The following is a 16,301-nucleotide window of genomic DNA, read 5'->3' as shown; positions in this document are numbered from 1 at the left end:
CGGTGCAGTGTTTGCCCTCTCGGATTTGGGAATTGTTGGATGAGCACATGGGAAAAAATGCCCTGGAAGGCGTCCAGGTCTGCTATACTTTGCACTTCACTTTCAAAAACACACACATTTGGGGAGGTTTTCATCCAGGGCACCCACCACTCATCCCAGCGCTGTGCCAAAAAACAACTCCTCACACACTCACGCCCGCATACACACCACGTCCGCACACTCCCCCGCCCTGCTACATGTCTCCCCCGGTGTAAAACTACACAGCAGAAATGCCTGTTTGTTTACGGCCAATAAAATCGAACTGGAAAAATAATTCTGCACACACACACACACACACACACAAAGGAAAAAATGTTGGAGCTGCATAGGTCGAAGTAGCTCAGGGGGAGTGGTCTGGACTTGGAAGGTGGTGGGGTGGGGTCTTGCAGTGCATGCTAGCGTGGTGTGTGTGTGTGTGTGTGTGTGTGCGTGTCTGTGTGCGAAAGGCGAGAGGGAGCAGAGCCAGGCAAAAGGCGGCTGATGAACAATTATGCATTCTATTTCTCTATCCTCACCCCACCCCACCCCACCCCGCTCCCCTCCCCCAACTCCTTCCTCCACCAGCAGGTTGTTTAATGCTTTCCAGATTTGTGCATGCCGTGGGCCTGCTGGAAGAACTGCAAGTCTGCTCATGGAATTTGGAGAGAGCTGAGGGTCCGGACAGGGGCTCCTGGCAGGATCAGCCCAAAGGCGATGAGCGCCCCCCATCGGCCTCAGGAAGAACACAAACCATAGCCCCTGCCCAAAAAAGAGGGGGCAGGGTGGTTTGCATGGTATTTAAAGGGGAAATGGCATTTGAGGGCCGTTAAAGCAGAAGAGAAACGGCGTCCACGCGCTTGTGAGAATTTCAAACAGCTGCAAGCTGCGTGGACTCCAGTTACAATCCACGGTTGGTGAAAGGGGGAGGGCGGGGTCCTCCCGAGCTGTGTGGATGTATGTGGGACAGACATTTTACACTCACTGCTTTGATTTGGTGTTGGAGAGTCTCCATTTTATTCGATTGAGGAGATAATCGGGATCACAATTTGTGTAAGAAAAGGAAAAAATATATATTATTCCTGTTTGTTTTCTTAACCAAATGAAAAATTAAATAAAAGAATGGGGGGGGGGGGACCCCAACCAATCAATTTTATAATCAGAAAAATAACCCTTTTGTTGCTTTTTCCTTTTCTTACACAAAAAAAATATACACACCTGTATCACCTGACACAGGTGGAGGTGGTAGCTACTGCTCCAACTGCACCCTAAATAACCATGTTCCACTGAAGCGACCGACACACCCTTTTTGCTGGATTTCAGCTTGGTGCAGCCACTAGATGGCAGTAGATCCCCAGGGCTCCCAGTGAAAGGCTCCAGGATGGGGCCAGGCTGTGGTGGTGATATGTTGAGGAAAAACACTGAATTGTTTGAATACTTAAACCCCTCCCCTCCACCCCTGCCCCACCCCACAAAATAAAGTAAAAGCCTAATGGCCCTCATTCGGGGAGACAGAACTGGGATCAATAGTGCCACTGCTGGTGCCACGACTGATCCAAACGATCAATACAAATGTTCTGTTTTAGGTTGTTTTTGTTTTCTTGCAATCTTTTCAGACAAGCCCTTTTTAGTCTAATGTGATTGAGAAGCTCCAAAAGCACAAAGTGGATAAGATTAAGGGGGGGGGGGGGGCGCACAGAACATGAGGCGGTTCACAGAATGTTTAAGTCGAGTCCAACACGTTATTCCCAGTCACACAGTGGAACGCGTAAACACCGATCAGGCGAGGAAATCCCTTCTACACAACCTGTCGTTTGTTGCACGGCTCGGGGCACGACGACGCATTCCATCAAAATTCATACATTTTATAGAGTCCCTGTCCATCCCATTCCACGGATATGTGGGTTATTGTCCATAACCGTGACAGTGATAACAGGCTATCCGTACACAGAGCAGATAGGGCAATCTTCCCCTGTAATAGTGAGGAAACATCACGTCCCTTCACCGTCTATTAAACCCAACCATCTGCGATCAGCCAGCTGGCCGGCCAAGACTAAGAAGTCACCGTTTCCCCATTTTGTCCCTTTTCTCTCCCCTCCCCCCAATGGGCGGTGTTGATGGAGAGGTGGAGCAGCTGCTCCGGGGGGGGGCACGAGGGGGTCGGACGCATTTTAAAAAGCGGAAGTATAGGTATATGGGGGACATTCGTTTGTGAAAGGTGTGCCGGCAGGCCAGCGGTCGGAGTGTGAAGCACTGCTGCTTCCTGAAACGTCTTGGACGCGTCCTATCCTCCCATCTAGATGAGTAATCACATCCTGCGCGGCTAATGCTTCGGAGAGGCACGTCCAACCGGGGCCCCAATTGCTTCCGTTCTGCATCCGTCTACAATTTCACCTGGAAACAAAAGTGAGAGAGGGGTAGAAAAAGAAATGGAAGACCACACAGACTCACGGTAATGGCTTGTCTGACTGATCGGCGCTCATTTCAAATGCAAGAAGTCTGCACTACAATGACCTTTAATAGAAAACGACATAAATAAAAGCTATTACAGTTGTTTTAAAATGTATATGGCATACAATAAAAAAAAACAAAAAGAAAAATCAAAACAGGTTAAGAGGTTCAGCATTTCCTTTATTGAAAATATAGGTTATTTTGGATTATAAGGGAACCCGATTGTAAATCTGCATTATTCTTACACAACAATAATTGTAAGGCATTATAAACATAAGACAGGAAAGAAAACAAACTCAACATACATAAATTCCACATTTACACACAACTTCAAAAGTTACTATGCCATGGCTCCATAACTGAATAGAATATCTGCAGTGTGTGTCAAGATGTCACAGTAATATGCCCCAAAGATGTCATCTAAATACCGCGGTTGCTAGGATTTTAGTCTTAATAGTTGATGCATCATTTGTTTATTCCCCCCCCCCCCATCTGTTGGAGATTGAGTCACACAACAATAGTTCATCCGGTCAGCATTGCGTTTGTTAACCTGAAACGGTCATAAATTAAATGTAGCAGTGATTAATCACAGCGAGGAGAGGGTGACAGATATGACAGGCGCCCAGTAAGCCCCGTAACTAAGGTTATTTGTGGCAAAAGAAAATTTGGGATTTGCACATCTGTCAAGCCTGTGACAAAGCAGCGCAACTGATCCCTTCAACCTCAGCGCTGTCAGTCACCGTTTACGATGACGCAAGAGAGATTCGGTCAAGTTTCTGTCACCCTCATCGAGGCTGGTAGAGAAGCCACTTTCTTTCTGGTCTTGTGTCTATGGATATACAGTGTCTATATATATATATATATATATATATATATATATATATAAATAAAAAAAGAGAAATGTTTACCCCTTTTCCACAAAATGTCTTCTCCAACATTCACAAAATACAAAACACAACATACACAGAAAACTGAATAAGCGTCCAGGTTCTGCGGCACCTGTGTTTCTCACACACCTCCTAAAAATCCCGTTCCCAAGCCGTACAGAAAACGATGTTCTACGTGAGGGCAGGTTACGCGAAACGTCTCGCACTCTGTTCAGCCGTGCCGTTTCGGTCGCGCGGATGCGCTCCTACAGACCAGGAAGGATGTGGTTATCCGACACACTTTGGTTTCAACTCGGCTGCAAAAAAATGGGGGTTAGCAGGAGGGAGACGCGGCGCTCTTTCAAACTCGGCCCGGTCTGTAGGATCGTCCCAATCGAGCGGCTATCGCTTTGACAAGGTCGATCGGACATGAAGAGGGGAAGGCCGACCCCTGACCACCTGCTCGTCGCTCCCTCCGCCCTCCCGCACGGCGACAGCCCCCCCCCACACGATGAGTCTTCATTAAATGCAGGAGTCTGCCGGCTCCGACACACAACGAGCCCGTCGGCGTGACGTAGAGAGAAGGGGGAGCCGTTTGGATTCAGCGGGGGCACTAAATGGATCGCGGATTGCCATTTGGAGGGGACAAACACGAGCGCAGGATGTATTGGGGCGCCTGGGTGACGCTCCACCCATGCGTCCTCAGGTGGATAAGGGTCAAAGCGTCGCCCCTCCCGACAAACCCCTACTACAGCTCGTCTAGGTAGAGACTTAAAGCCTTTTTAATCTGTGATGGCAGGAGGCACAGCTCCTGATGTCCACTGACCAAAAGCAACCAAGGGGAAAGGGGGGGGGGGGGGGGGGGGGATGAAGACATAAAATGTTTAATTGAAAAGTTTCTCTTTTACAGAAGTTCCTTTTTCCAACCCCCTTGTCCATTCCTCGTGATCGCTCCTGATACGGTCCATATTTTCGGAAGCAAACCGTGTCAGTTCCCCCAGCGTTCGGGCGGGCGCAAATCGCTCGGCGGACAAACAGACAGTGTTCTGATGTGGCAACGGCACTGTGACATATGGCGTTTGCCCACTTCCAGACGTATCAGTCACAGCCAGTCGCAGGGGAAAAAAACAAAAAAAAAAAAAACAGATGCACAAAACAAGAGGCCTCTTCTGCACCCAGCGCCAACATCCAGTGTCTTCATGTCTATAGCCACACTATCATAGGCACTGCGTGTTCTACGGGCGCCCCGTTCTCCACCGGCCCTGATTGAGGCTGTAAGAGTTCTTACACACGAATCTCATCGTCCTCATCTTCCATGAAAGATGAAAAGTTACTCTCCTCCTCCGTGGGAGCGCTGAAAGTGGCACTGTCCGTGTCCCCGGTATAGGCCCGGCCGCTTGGCTTCTCCTCCGCGGCGGCAGAACCAGAGCTGGAGACGGAGCAGCTGTCCAGGTGCTGCAGGTGTCTGGGCCTGCTCTCTGGAGTGTATTGAGGCGTGTAAGGTCCTCCACTTTCGGACCCCAGGTCCACACGGGTTGCTGCATGCGCTGAGGTCAGCGGAAGCTCAGTTCCTTCCCTGCCGCCCTCCTCTGTCAAATCCCCACCTACTCCTCCTCCTACTTCCTCCTCCGCCTCCTCCTCCGCCTCCTCCTCGTCTTCCTCCTGCTCGTCGCCTCCCACCTCTGTATACCCACGGGCGCTGAGTGGGGGAGAAGCACGGCCCTCGCTGCTCTTGCCCTCCTCGAAGCCCAAATCGTCGTCCTCCTTTTCCATCACCCCCAGGATGTCGCCAAGCATGGAGGGCCCCAGGTCCAGGTGGAAGGACATGACTGACTCCGCTCGCTTCATTCCCCCCCGGTACTGAGGGGCGCTCTCCGGAAGGTCGGTTAGCTCGCCAAAGCTCCTCTCATGAAGCTCCAGGACCTGAGCGGCTGCCGAAGCGCCGTTGGACGGTCGTTGGACGTCCAGCTCGTCATGCTGCCTCAAGGGGCTGGAGGACAGGCTTTTTGACACCGCCTCGTCCCCTCGGTCCTCGTCGTTGAGAAAGGGCAGGGACATGGCGTTCTTGACATAGGTGGGTGAGCCACCAGGGGGCGCCAGTGCATTGTCCCTCTGCTGATCCACTCGGGTGACGGACTGGGAACGCTTGCTGCTCCTGAACGTGCGCGACAGGAGGCCGGGCCGGGGAGAGTGGGGATAGGCCGTGGCTTCCCGGGGAGGCTCCCCGGACCGGCTGCTGAGAAAGGAGGTGTCTCCGAAGGCGTCGCCACTGCGTCCCACATGCATGGTGTGGCGGAAGTCGCCCAGCGGGGCGCTGATCATCTCACGGGTCAAGTCCATGCGAGAGCGCCGCTTAGTCTGAGACGCGCCAGACACTAGTTGCTTTAGAATTGGCATTGTGGCTGATTATGCTCTCAGATTTTGACACAGAGAAGTGATGGGGGTGGGGTGCAGGTTTATGGGCCGTCTAAAGAAAAATCGACTCGTCCATCCTTTTTGGTCTCGGCTTCTGGTTCCTCAGTAAAATCCTTAGTATAAACAAGTGGGAAACCGTCTCCTTGCACCTCAATCCCAATCTGCATGTGAACCTGAAAAAGAGAAAAGAACGTAAACATTAAATGATGATTCTCTCCCTCCCTCCAAGTAGTTTATTTCAACTCCGCCACAAACACACAGTTAAATATCCAACATTATTATTACTACACAGTATGAGCCATAGATCTAAAATGAACAAAAAAACAACAAAAAAATAAAATATTCTATAATAACTACATCTGTAAAAGTACAATTTAACTAAAGCCAGAGAGAGCGAGGATCCTGTCAGCCTCCTTGTGGGGGAGCATTACCTTTTCAAAACTAATTCGAAACCTTTACACTAGACATTTATTTTGCGCTCTACAACACGCCTCGTAATAGACCAATAAACGGTGGTGGGAAAACGCTGCTGTGATGGAATGATAAGTGAGGATAAACAGGGTTCCATGCATACGTCGCTGCAACTCCCCTGGGACTTTGAAGATCACACAGATGCAAAATGGGTTGGGAAAGCTGTATAGAAGCAATAAGATAAAAAAATAAAAATATCTATCAAATGTGTCAAAACACGCAACAAAGAGATTCAATACAAGATGTGAAGGCACAGCGAGTTTCAACTTTAGCTCATTCATCTGCTTCCTTGTCGCCATTTGTGTGCACATTATTTCCAAGTGAACTCTCGAGTCACTGAGAAAATTTCTAAAAACCCTAGCCACTCCACTAATTACAAGTGCCGAAGCCATCAATGATGTGACACCATTATGGTAAGTGGCGCGGGGCTGATAAAACTGAGGTCTCACACCACGCCACAGACGGGCGCAGGACCGAGAGGAAAGTCATGTGCTGCCAGTGGTTTTCTAATGGGAAGGTTTGACTTTGGACGTGAGAAACGCCGCTTTTGCCGTTCAGTTATCACTATTTGTATAGGGAACAAGATTGTCCGAGAAAAAGAATGTGGAGTGTTTTTTTTTTTTTTTTTTTTTTTTTAATGTTAAAAAATAAAAATAAGCTAAAGCTAAATTATTTGAGGTGACAACAAAATTGGAATGTAAACGAGAGTGGGAGTCGGATGACTGAAATTCTCTAAGCAGTATATTACAACATCAAAGCACTTTTATGCATATTACTCTCTAACTAATGCCTATTACTGCAGACCCTTTAGTTGCAGCACTGCAGGGTAGGAACAATGGTTGTCTGGCTTAGCATCCATTGCAGGGTAAAAACAAATGCATTGTTATACACATGAAAAGAGCATCTGTCTGACTAACGCAATTAACATGCTTACGATGTTTTTCCATATCCACAATTGCAATGTCATAAAAACATACATTTTACACACAGGGAAATGCTTACCATGCACTTTGTTGCATAAATCAAGCATCCTGCCTCCATTTTCTTTTTTTCATCCTGCCTCCAGGAGTATTTTGGTAAAGCTTTCATATTTCGATGTAGGAGACAGATTTTGGCTGGGATAATGGGTAAGTTCTGTCGCATGCATTGACCTCATTTTTCAAGACAACCCCCCACTCCCCCCTTCCCCAAAACACACACCACTTGCCAGCTGAGCCTCTACTAGAGTACACTTCCTGTTAATGCCCTTACCTTGTTTCCGTGGAAACACCCTCCCGCTAACTAGCATTCGGCAGTGTTTCCTGCCCAGAGGCTGCAGAACGCATCAGGTTTTATAAAGCAGCTCTGGTGCAATGCATGGCTTCCTCCCCTATAAACCAACAATATACCGTACCTTTACTGGTAAAAAAACAAAACAAACTCAAACCTAAATTCCATGAACAAGGGGTTCGTAATACTAGCGAACATGAAGTCGCGTAAAAAATGAGAGAGAAATAGATCACAAATCAGAGCTTGAAGTGTATCCCAGGCAAAATGAGCACACAGGAAGGAAGTGTATTTGTTTATAGTTTGACACAGCGTGAAAAAGTGGGCTCGACCTACAGATGGTTCGGGCTTAAACACATAAGCAAGGTCAAATTCTTGACAGAAACATGTTTATTGTGCATTCTGCGTGATCTGCTGCCGAAATGTTTTTAATGAAAATAATCGGGCAGGAAAAAATTAACAGCCAAAAAAAAAAAAAAAAAAAAAAAAAAAAAAAGGAAGGAAATAGACTAGTTGCTTCTGGGTGGCTCAAACAGAGGAAAAACAAGCAGTAGATGAAATACAGTGAAATGGTCCACCCCCTCACTCCCACTTATCTGTTCAGACCCCTCCACTGTGCCAGAGACACTGACCGTAAAAACTTGAAGGAGCCCCGAGTTTCGAGACCGGATGCAGAGCTTTCGAGCAGACGCTTAGTGCGCCCTACCTCCACCTCGGCTGTTTCAAGGCCCGACCCAGGAAGCTCTGCACAGTATTTCAACCGTATTTATAGCCCTGTGTATGCTGCTTGTATGTGAATGAGTGCTGGAAGGGGTCCTGAGAAGGCAGCAGCTAGCGTGGGAACCATAGGGTCACAGCGGGGGGGGGGGGGGGGGTCTATAAACAGACTGCTATATTGGAAAGCAGCACGGCGGACCATGGGGCCTGGACTTGCGGGAAAGACGGCTGGGGTAGGACTGTAGTACGCTGACCTGCTGGCCATGACGTTTCTTGGAGATTCACGACCGGCCATTCTTGGACTTCATGTGGTATTTCTAAAGTAGTAGGCAAAAGGTTTGGTATGTTTGAATACGTGTAACCCAAGGACATACGGCGCATACATGGAGGAAACCCTTGCAAACGCCGCTGTACTTCTCCGCCTCTTTTCACATCTGGTCGGGAGGGAAAAACAACATTCCAACCCCCTTTTTTCCCCAAATGTATTTATGCCTGGGGAACATGGGCTAATGTTAGCTCTGTTTATAGCCCTAGATCACATAACTCTATTATCAATAGCCAGAGGCCTAGCTTGGGTTTGGAGGATGATTCTAAATCTGCTTGGATGCTATATGGTTATGGCCAAACATTACGAGAGGAGATGCGCGCGCACGCACACACACACACACACACACACACACACACACACACACACACACAAAATCCACAGTGCGATAGAAGTAAATCCACATGAGTTGCTATCAAAATTACCACTAAACGCCACAGTCTCAGTAGAAGGGGAAAAAAAAAAGAAAAAAAAAAAAGGACATGATTCCTCAGCTTCAAGAGGGGGACTCCCAGTCTTACATTTTCACTCCCTTAGACAAGGACGCCGTTAGAAAGGCAAATTAAGGCAGGAATGAGAGCTGTAGGACGGACTAAATGAGGCCTATTCATGTCCACGCATAACGGAGCATGGTGAGTGCCCGGTATCGTATCCGACTCATTTTTTCTGCGAGACTATGAATCAAATTCAGGACACCAACGAGCAAATAATGCAAATGAATGCATTGGAGATTGGAATCGTGTCTTCCTTCCAATCAATACAGTCACACCTGGTCATTGAGAGTGTCAGACACACAAACCCTGACAAATGGCACCTTTCCCCCTAATTGAGTATTGACACTACACTTCCTGGTGATCAATTTCACAGGCTTCTGGGGTCTGTGGCCCCTAGAGCCACCGAGCTGGACGGAGACCCGTTTGACCTGACGGTGCAAGGATAGGACAGGTTGGAGGCGTCGGCCTTCTACCTTCTCCAAATCTGCCATCGTCAAACGACGCCTTCAAATTAGAGGAAGAGCGGTCTGAGGTTAGGATTTCACTAGAAACCAGCGTTCCCTTGTGTAGGTCTTTAAAAGTCCCGGTGAAAAGCGAGCTTTATTATGACGTGCTTGTAAGAGTAACAGATCAAGTGATTGCTGTTTATCCTGTCCAGTAGTATTGATTTCAGCACATAGAATATAATTAACCACTATTGTGTTGTGACTGCAGTTGTCCGTCCAGCGGTGGGTGTGCACCTGTGTTCGGAGATCTTAAAAAAGGTCCTCAATATGTTCCAGCAATTAAGCAGACAAATGGCCGCTCGTCGATTGCTATCTGCCACCCGGCTCACTTAGGCGGGCTGAAGATCTTATTTGGGATGGAGCCGCCCAAGGACAGGCACTGGAAATCACTTTATCGCTCCATCATGCAGGCGGAGAACAACACTGACAAAGCAAACACAGCTTTCTGAGATAAATATAGCACCTAGTACACACACTGATCCAGTAACGATTTGCAGATAACGGCCTCATGCTGAGACAATAGTGGGATTAGATTTTGCCAAAGTGGTAAAAATGAGGGGGTAGCTGAGTTAAAATGGAGGCCATTTGCTTCTAGGTTGTGGATTCAACGCCAGTTCTGAACCCCTCCACTCACCTTCATCAGATTCAGTCGTTCTACACCTTATAAGTTTTAGAAAAGCTGAACACAAATCCATTCTTCAACAGACTCTTACCTTAATAGCAGATGCTTAAACTGCTTTGCACAGGTCTCCCACCAGCGCGGGTGGGTGCGTTTGAGTAAAACTAGTGCCAAAATCATCATTAAGAGTTTGTGACGTTTCCTTACAGGTCGTCGTTGAAAGTCATCCCCAGTGACCATGTCATCTAGCAGGATTGACTGGGAAAGCCCCTTCCGCACATGGAATCGGTAACATTTCTGGATAGAACATATCCGACAAAGGCAGTCATTCGGAAAAGTTCCGTATGGAGTCTGTTCTCACAGAGAACTGTTCTGGGTGCATCGCGTAACGCTCGCATGAGCGATGTCTGATATCGCAGCGGCATCCTTTTTTTTTTTTTTTTTTTTAGTAGTTTGGTTTTTTTTGGACTGCGCTTCACTACCAATCTCCCCGCCCCATGGACTCTTCCCCCAGCTGAGTGAGAGGGGACAGAACTACATTCCCAGATATAATGCAATATAATGCAATAACCCTCACATATTAAATCAGTGTGCAGAGTTTCCGTTAGAAAAAAAAATGGTGCCGGTCAACGTGTCCTGGAAGATTTCAATTTCCCGGACAAATGGGAGGGATTCCGGTCAAATATTATCTGTGTTTGAGCTCAAAAACAATTGATAAGCAGGCTATATAGAGAATGACATAATCAAGGCATGTAGATGTATCATATTTTTTATTGAATATTAAAAATAAGTCCCATCTGTTAACGCCATTTTAAAAATAAATATATATAACGATTGTAAATACTTGAAATCAAATAATTTTCGTTCATGAAAAATAAGTAACTTACAGCTGCTTTATTGCAAGATAAAAGAAAATATGAAAAAAAAAAATGAAAATATAAAAAATATATAAAGTAAAAATAAATAAATATTAATAAAAACAATGTGAATTCGGCTCCACCCCTAATTTACAGAAATGTTACCGTTTCCATTCCCACACACTTCCATTCACAGGTGTTCCGGCAATTGGCCGAAAATGACACTAACTAAAATGTGGGCAAATTTACGGAAGAACTTTTACACAACATGGATACCGCCTCACATTCCCACATAATGCCAATACGGAACATTGCCAGTAGATTTACGGCTTTCGGTGCAAGTGGGAAAGGAGCTAAGCATTCTCAGAACCAAAACATTATGAAGTACTTTGGACTCTGGTGCTAACCAAGTTTTTAAATTTTCACCTCAGATGATGAAATGTTGTGAGAAGCGTGCTAAGTAGCTTTAGAATTAACTCACAAAACCCTTTTCCACTGAGGTTTATGGCCGGTAGAGAAACTGCAAGATATTATTCAACTCTGCGACACACACACACACACACACACACACACACACACACACACACACACACACACACTCTTATCATTAAAAATATAGAAGCGTATAAACCAGAGCAAATGAACAAAAAGCCATAGAGAAGTAGGGAGGGCGACTAAATGGGTCACTGGTAGATTGAGCAAGAGAAGAAAAGTCCGCGGATCAGATTATGTCTCGAATGGAGCGGCTACACTTTCAAAAAAAAAAAAAAAAAAAAAAAAAAAAAAAAAAAAAAAAGAGGCCAATGAAGCCAATGAAAGGGAGCATTGCAGAGAGCAGGCCTTGGGCTAGCCAGTTATACCAGATACCAGCTGAGCTCTCATACCAAGGAACGATCACGCTCTAGTTGACATTTTACAGGCAACACATCCTCCAGGCACGGCGCTGCACCTCTTTGTGTCTCTTTGTTTTTGATGCTTTAAGGAGCCTTGCCAACGAGAATACAGACAGCAAATGGCCGACTGGAATATTTGGACCTTGTGGTGGGTCCAAATGTCAACAACATTGGTTTACATTGTTTGGCAAAAATTAAAAATAAATAATTAAATAAAGCACTTGTGCCCCAAATACATATTATTCCTTCTTGTCCTGAACTTCAGGTCGGTGCGGACTGGTGTTACACAATTCACACCCCGGGCCGAGAATCCTCCGCATTGGATACGGTTTCGTCTGCAATAAGAATCCTACCACTCACTCTTGGGCGCAGGGTAGACTGTCGGATGGATTCTAAATCGAGCCGGGGTCATATGATGGCAACATCCTAGCATTTAGATCATCTAGCGCACCCAGAGAAAATTGGCAGAGAAACGGTTAGGTCTGGGGAATAGAATTACACCGACCGAGGAGCATGCCAGGAATAAGTACTTAACATTGCTCCGACGTGCTCCATTTTCAGAGGTGTGAGAAGGTTATATCCTTTCTAGCAAGGGCTGGGCAAAACACCTCTATATTGACAATTTGACGATATTGAGGGGGTGGGTGGTGCTCAGAAAATGTCTTGCTTTACAGTCACACAGCCTCACAGAGATTTAAATATATTACGACAACCAAAATCTCAGACGATATATATTCTCATATCACGATATTGACATGATATCATGAATCTCTCAGTCCTATTTCCAGCTGTTGCGGTCAGGGGACTACCCGGAAATTGAAAAAAAAATTAAAAAAATATAACAAAATCGAACACCAGCAAAAGATCTCGTGCCGAACCATCTTCTTGGTCTCCACCTGGTGAAGACATCATAACCGCTCACAGAATTCCAAGAATGTTTCCAAATCGTCCCCGAGAAAAGTGGCAACATTTACTCCTAAAGTAACCCTGCGTTTAGCTTTAAAAAAAACAATAATAATAAAAATATATAAATAAAATAAATGACAGCAGTGTGTGACGGGGAAGTGCGAGTGCATGTTTGGGGCGTATGTCCACAGGAAGGGCAGGGAGAATATGGACCACCAAACTCTCCCATCTCTGCGGAAATCGAGTAAGTCTGCCCTTCCTGGCAACTCACAATATAAACACAGCTCTCCCCTCGCTCTGCCGTATTATTAACGGACTAACCAAACAAACACGTTTCATATCTCCATCAACAGCCCCGTTCTGGCGACATCATGAGTTTTCGAACCGACGTCGGCGGTTCAACGATGACATCCAACTCCCAGTGTGTGGGAAATGAAAAATAAAAACAACCCCTCCCCAGTTTAACCCATTCCGTACCTTGAAGCATCCAAGCTCTGGATCTAATGAGGCCACGGCTCGCCCCCAGCCCAGGTGTCCACATCACCATCGAGAGGCCAGTGGCCAGGTGTCTCTCGTCGCACCGGGGTTTAACGTTTTCTCCCCCCCCCCATGCCCTCCGCCCGTCCCCGGAGCCTTTCGATGGAAAGAATGCTGTAAATTATGGGATCCACGGAATGCCGCTCGCAAAAAAGGTGCTCTAATTATAGCGTCGGAGCAGATGAGGCACGGCGCAAACAGAGCGACGAGGGCCCCCGAGGAGAGGGCCGTCACCCCAGGAGGAGGACCCGGAAAAGGACCGAGAGGAGAAGCGGGTTCCGGTCACGCAGAACCAGCCTTAAAAAAAATAATGATAATAATTGTCCGACTCCATTGAATGAGAATAGACGTTTAGGTAAAAACAGCCACGTCGCCATGCTCCAAGAAAACAACGACAGAACTTTTAAAAATCGGGACATCGACAACGAGCGAGAGGGAAACAGGGCGGCAGCGCCGAATAAACATTTTCTGCAGCTTACGGGGCACAATGCACAGTGTGGGGTAAGAGCGTCAAAACAATGCGCGCAAACAAAGGAAAGGCGCAGGGACAAACACAGCATTCACACCGCGAAATACGAGACGCTGGCGGAATTTGATGTTGGGACAACAAGGCGGCATAAAAGGGTCACGGAAATGAACTATCGCGACTCAAGTCGAGGTTTCGATTCCAACTAACTATCGAGACCCCAAAAATACGGTCTTGCTTTTTACACGGGGAAAGCCGTTTCTCAGAATACAGGTTTGGGGGGGGGGGGGGGGGGGGGGATTACGATTCACAGGGTCGTGTTTAGGCGGGGACACTTGTGCCGTTACTGCGCGCCAGCACAGCGCTTATTTTTCCCACATCTTTCAAGTGACCCATCGTTTAACTCTATAATGATCCCACAGCCCAGTGTCACTGTCCTCTGGGACGATTTGAACAGGAAAATATTTATATAGGCATTTCCTGGAATGTGTGAGGGGGCCGGATTGAGGAGGGAGCGAGGGAGACACACACACACACACACACACACACACACACACACACACACACACACACACACACACACACACACACACACACACACACACACACACACACACACACACACCTTCTCTCCCTCTCTTCACCGCCTCTTTCCATACTTTGCACAGAAAGGCAGTGAGCGTCATGCACCAGAACTAATTGGGACAAGTCTCGTGCACACACACACACACACACACACACACACACACACACACACACACACACACACACACACACACACTTAACTAAAGTGCCACCGCACAGGGCGGGTGGGGGAAAGATTATCCCCTCGATATGAAAGAGAAGAGCTCCAACAAACCCCGCTGCCACACAGGTTGCACCGTCTGGACGGGAGCCCGAAAGTTTCCGTCTGAAACTTTGCAAAAGCCCGACGACAGAGTCGTAACCTGGCACAACGAGCGCGGCCGTCCGCCTTCGGGGCGCAGAACTGACCGTCGCCCCTGGGGTCCATTGAGGCGCTCTGTAGGAGAGACAGTGGAAGGGGGTAAAGGAGAAAACCGAACCCACTGAAGACGAGTGACACCAACAAACGACAGTGAGGGCGGGAACGAATCCACGTGCGTTTCAGAGGGAGCTGGGCCCCGTGTGTGCTCCGCTGGCTTTCAAAGCCAGCCAGGTGTGTTTGGGCACAAACAAGCAGCTAACGGAGATGGAGAGCAGATCGGTGATAAGAGCTTCATCCTCTCTTTCGGGGTGAAGAAGACACACACACACACACACACACACACACACACAGACCTCTTATTAACAGAAGAGGAAGCAAGCAGCAAGCGTGCATGACGCTGCAGGATCAAAAGGCTCTTGGGCGTGTGCGTCAGTGCAGACACAGGAGCAGTGAAGCATGATGGGAGAAACGAAGTGTGTGTGTGTGTGTGTGTGTGTGTGTGTGTGTGTGTGTGTGTGTGTGTGTGTGACAGAAAGAGAAAGAGAAAGAGAGAGGGGCTTTACCACCGAGTAATGATTTCTGAAATTGACCGGTGACAGCTGCGATCCCTTGAAAGTAGACCTGATAAATATTTCAACATCTCCACGGGCCTGTAATACATGCAACGCTCTGTGTTGTCCATGTTTAACGTAAAGATAACAGCACCGAGGAGATGATAATGATAATAATAATAATAATAATAATAATAATAATAATAATAATAATATCACAGCAGTTCAGTTCACTTTAGAAGATACCTGCGTTTCTCGTCTCGAATTAAAGTGGCAGATAAACACAAACGAGCTTGGCTTGATGCGGCGCATGACACTGGGCGGCTCATCGTGAGGGGAACAATAACATCCAACCGCGTGGGCTCCTTCTACCGACCGTTGCCGTGGAGCTTCGGGCTGATTCGAGATGATAATTTATACGGTTTAAAAAAACAAAAAACAAACAACAAGCAAACAATCCAAGTCCGACATTTGTGTTTCCAGCGTCACTCACCGCCTCCCATTCATAAATCCTGCCTCCGCTCCGCCGCACCGTGCGCTCGCGCGTCCCCCTCAGCAGGTTCACGAGGAGGGCGTGTGTGTGTGTGTGCGCGCGCGCGGGCGCGCTCACCGGGGTCCGAAGCGCTCGTGCGGAATAGCCCGCCCCCCTCGTCCTCCTCCACCACCTCCACCTCCACCTCCACCTCCACCTCCCGCGCGCGCGCGCTTCAACCGAACGGCTCCGTCTTAACGGGAAGGCGGCGGCAGGCGGCGGCAGGCGGCGGCAGGCGGCGGCAGGCGGCGGCAGGCGGCGGCAGGCGGCGGCAGGCGGCGGCAGGCGGCGGCAGGCGGCGGGCAGCAGACACGTCCGCACCGGGGCTGATGCTGCCGCGGGTGCCCGGCGACGACTCGGCTCAATCCGCAGCAGCTTCAATCAGGGTCCTGGCCACGCCCCCTTAATGGTTCCTTAAAGGGCCAGGTGCTTGGCGTGGGGGGGGGGGGGGGGAATCTAATTTAACAC

The 16,301-nt window shown here is 48.0% G+C and overlaps 1 protein-coding gene across 1 annotated transcript; it reads right to left on the bottom strand.

Annotated features, from left to right (window-relative positions):
• Positions 1-2,631: 2,631 nt before the first annotated feature.
• Positions 2,632-16,017, bottom strand: cdc42ep4a (CDC42 effector protein (Rho GTPase binding) 4a). Its single transcript, XM_080009888.1, has 2 exons — positions 15,795-16,017; positions 2,632-5,920 (listed from the first exon to the last, which is right to left on the bottom strand). The coding sequence occupies exon 2, from the start codon at positions 5,727-5,729 to the stop codon at positions 4,617-4,619; it is 1,113 nt and encodes a 370-aa protein (XP_079866014.1). The 5' UTR covers positions 5,730-5,920; positions 15,795-16,017; the 3' UTR covers positions 2,632-4,616.
• Between the last annotated feature and the right edge of the window lie 284 nt (positions 16,018-16,301).

The sequence above is a fragment of the Zeus faber genome (assembly GCF_960531495.2).
Source record: "Zeus faber genome assembly, chromosome: 11".
NCBI lineage: Eukaryota > Metazoa > Chordata > Actinopteri > Zeiformes > Zeidae > Zeus > Zeus faber.
The sequence above is the reverse complement of the archived record's forward strand: the minus strand, read 5'-3'. Positions and strand labels throughout refer to the sequence as shown.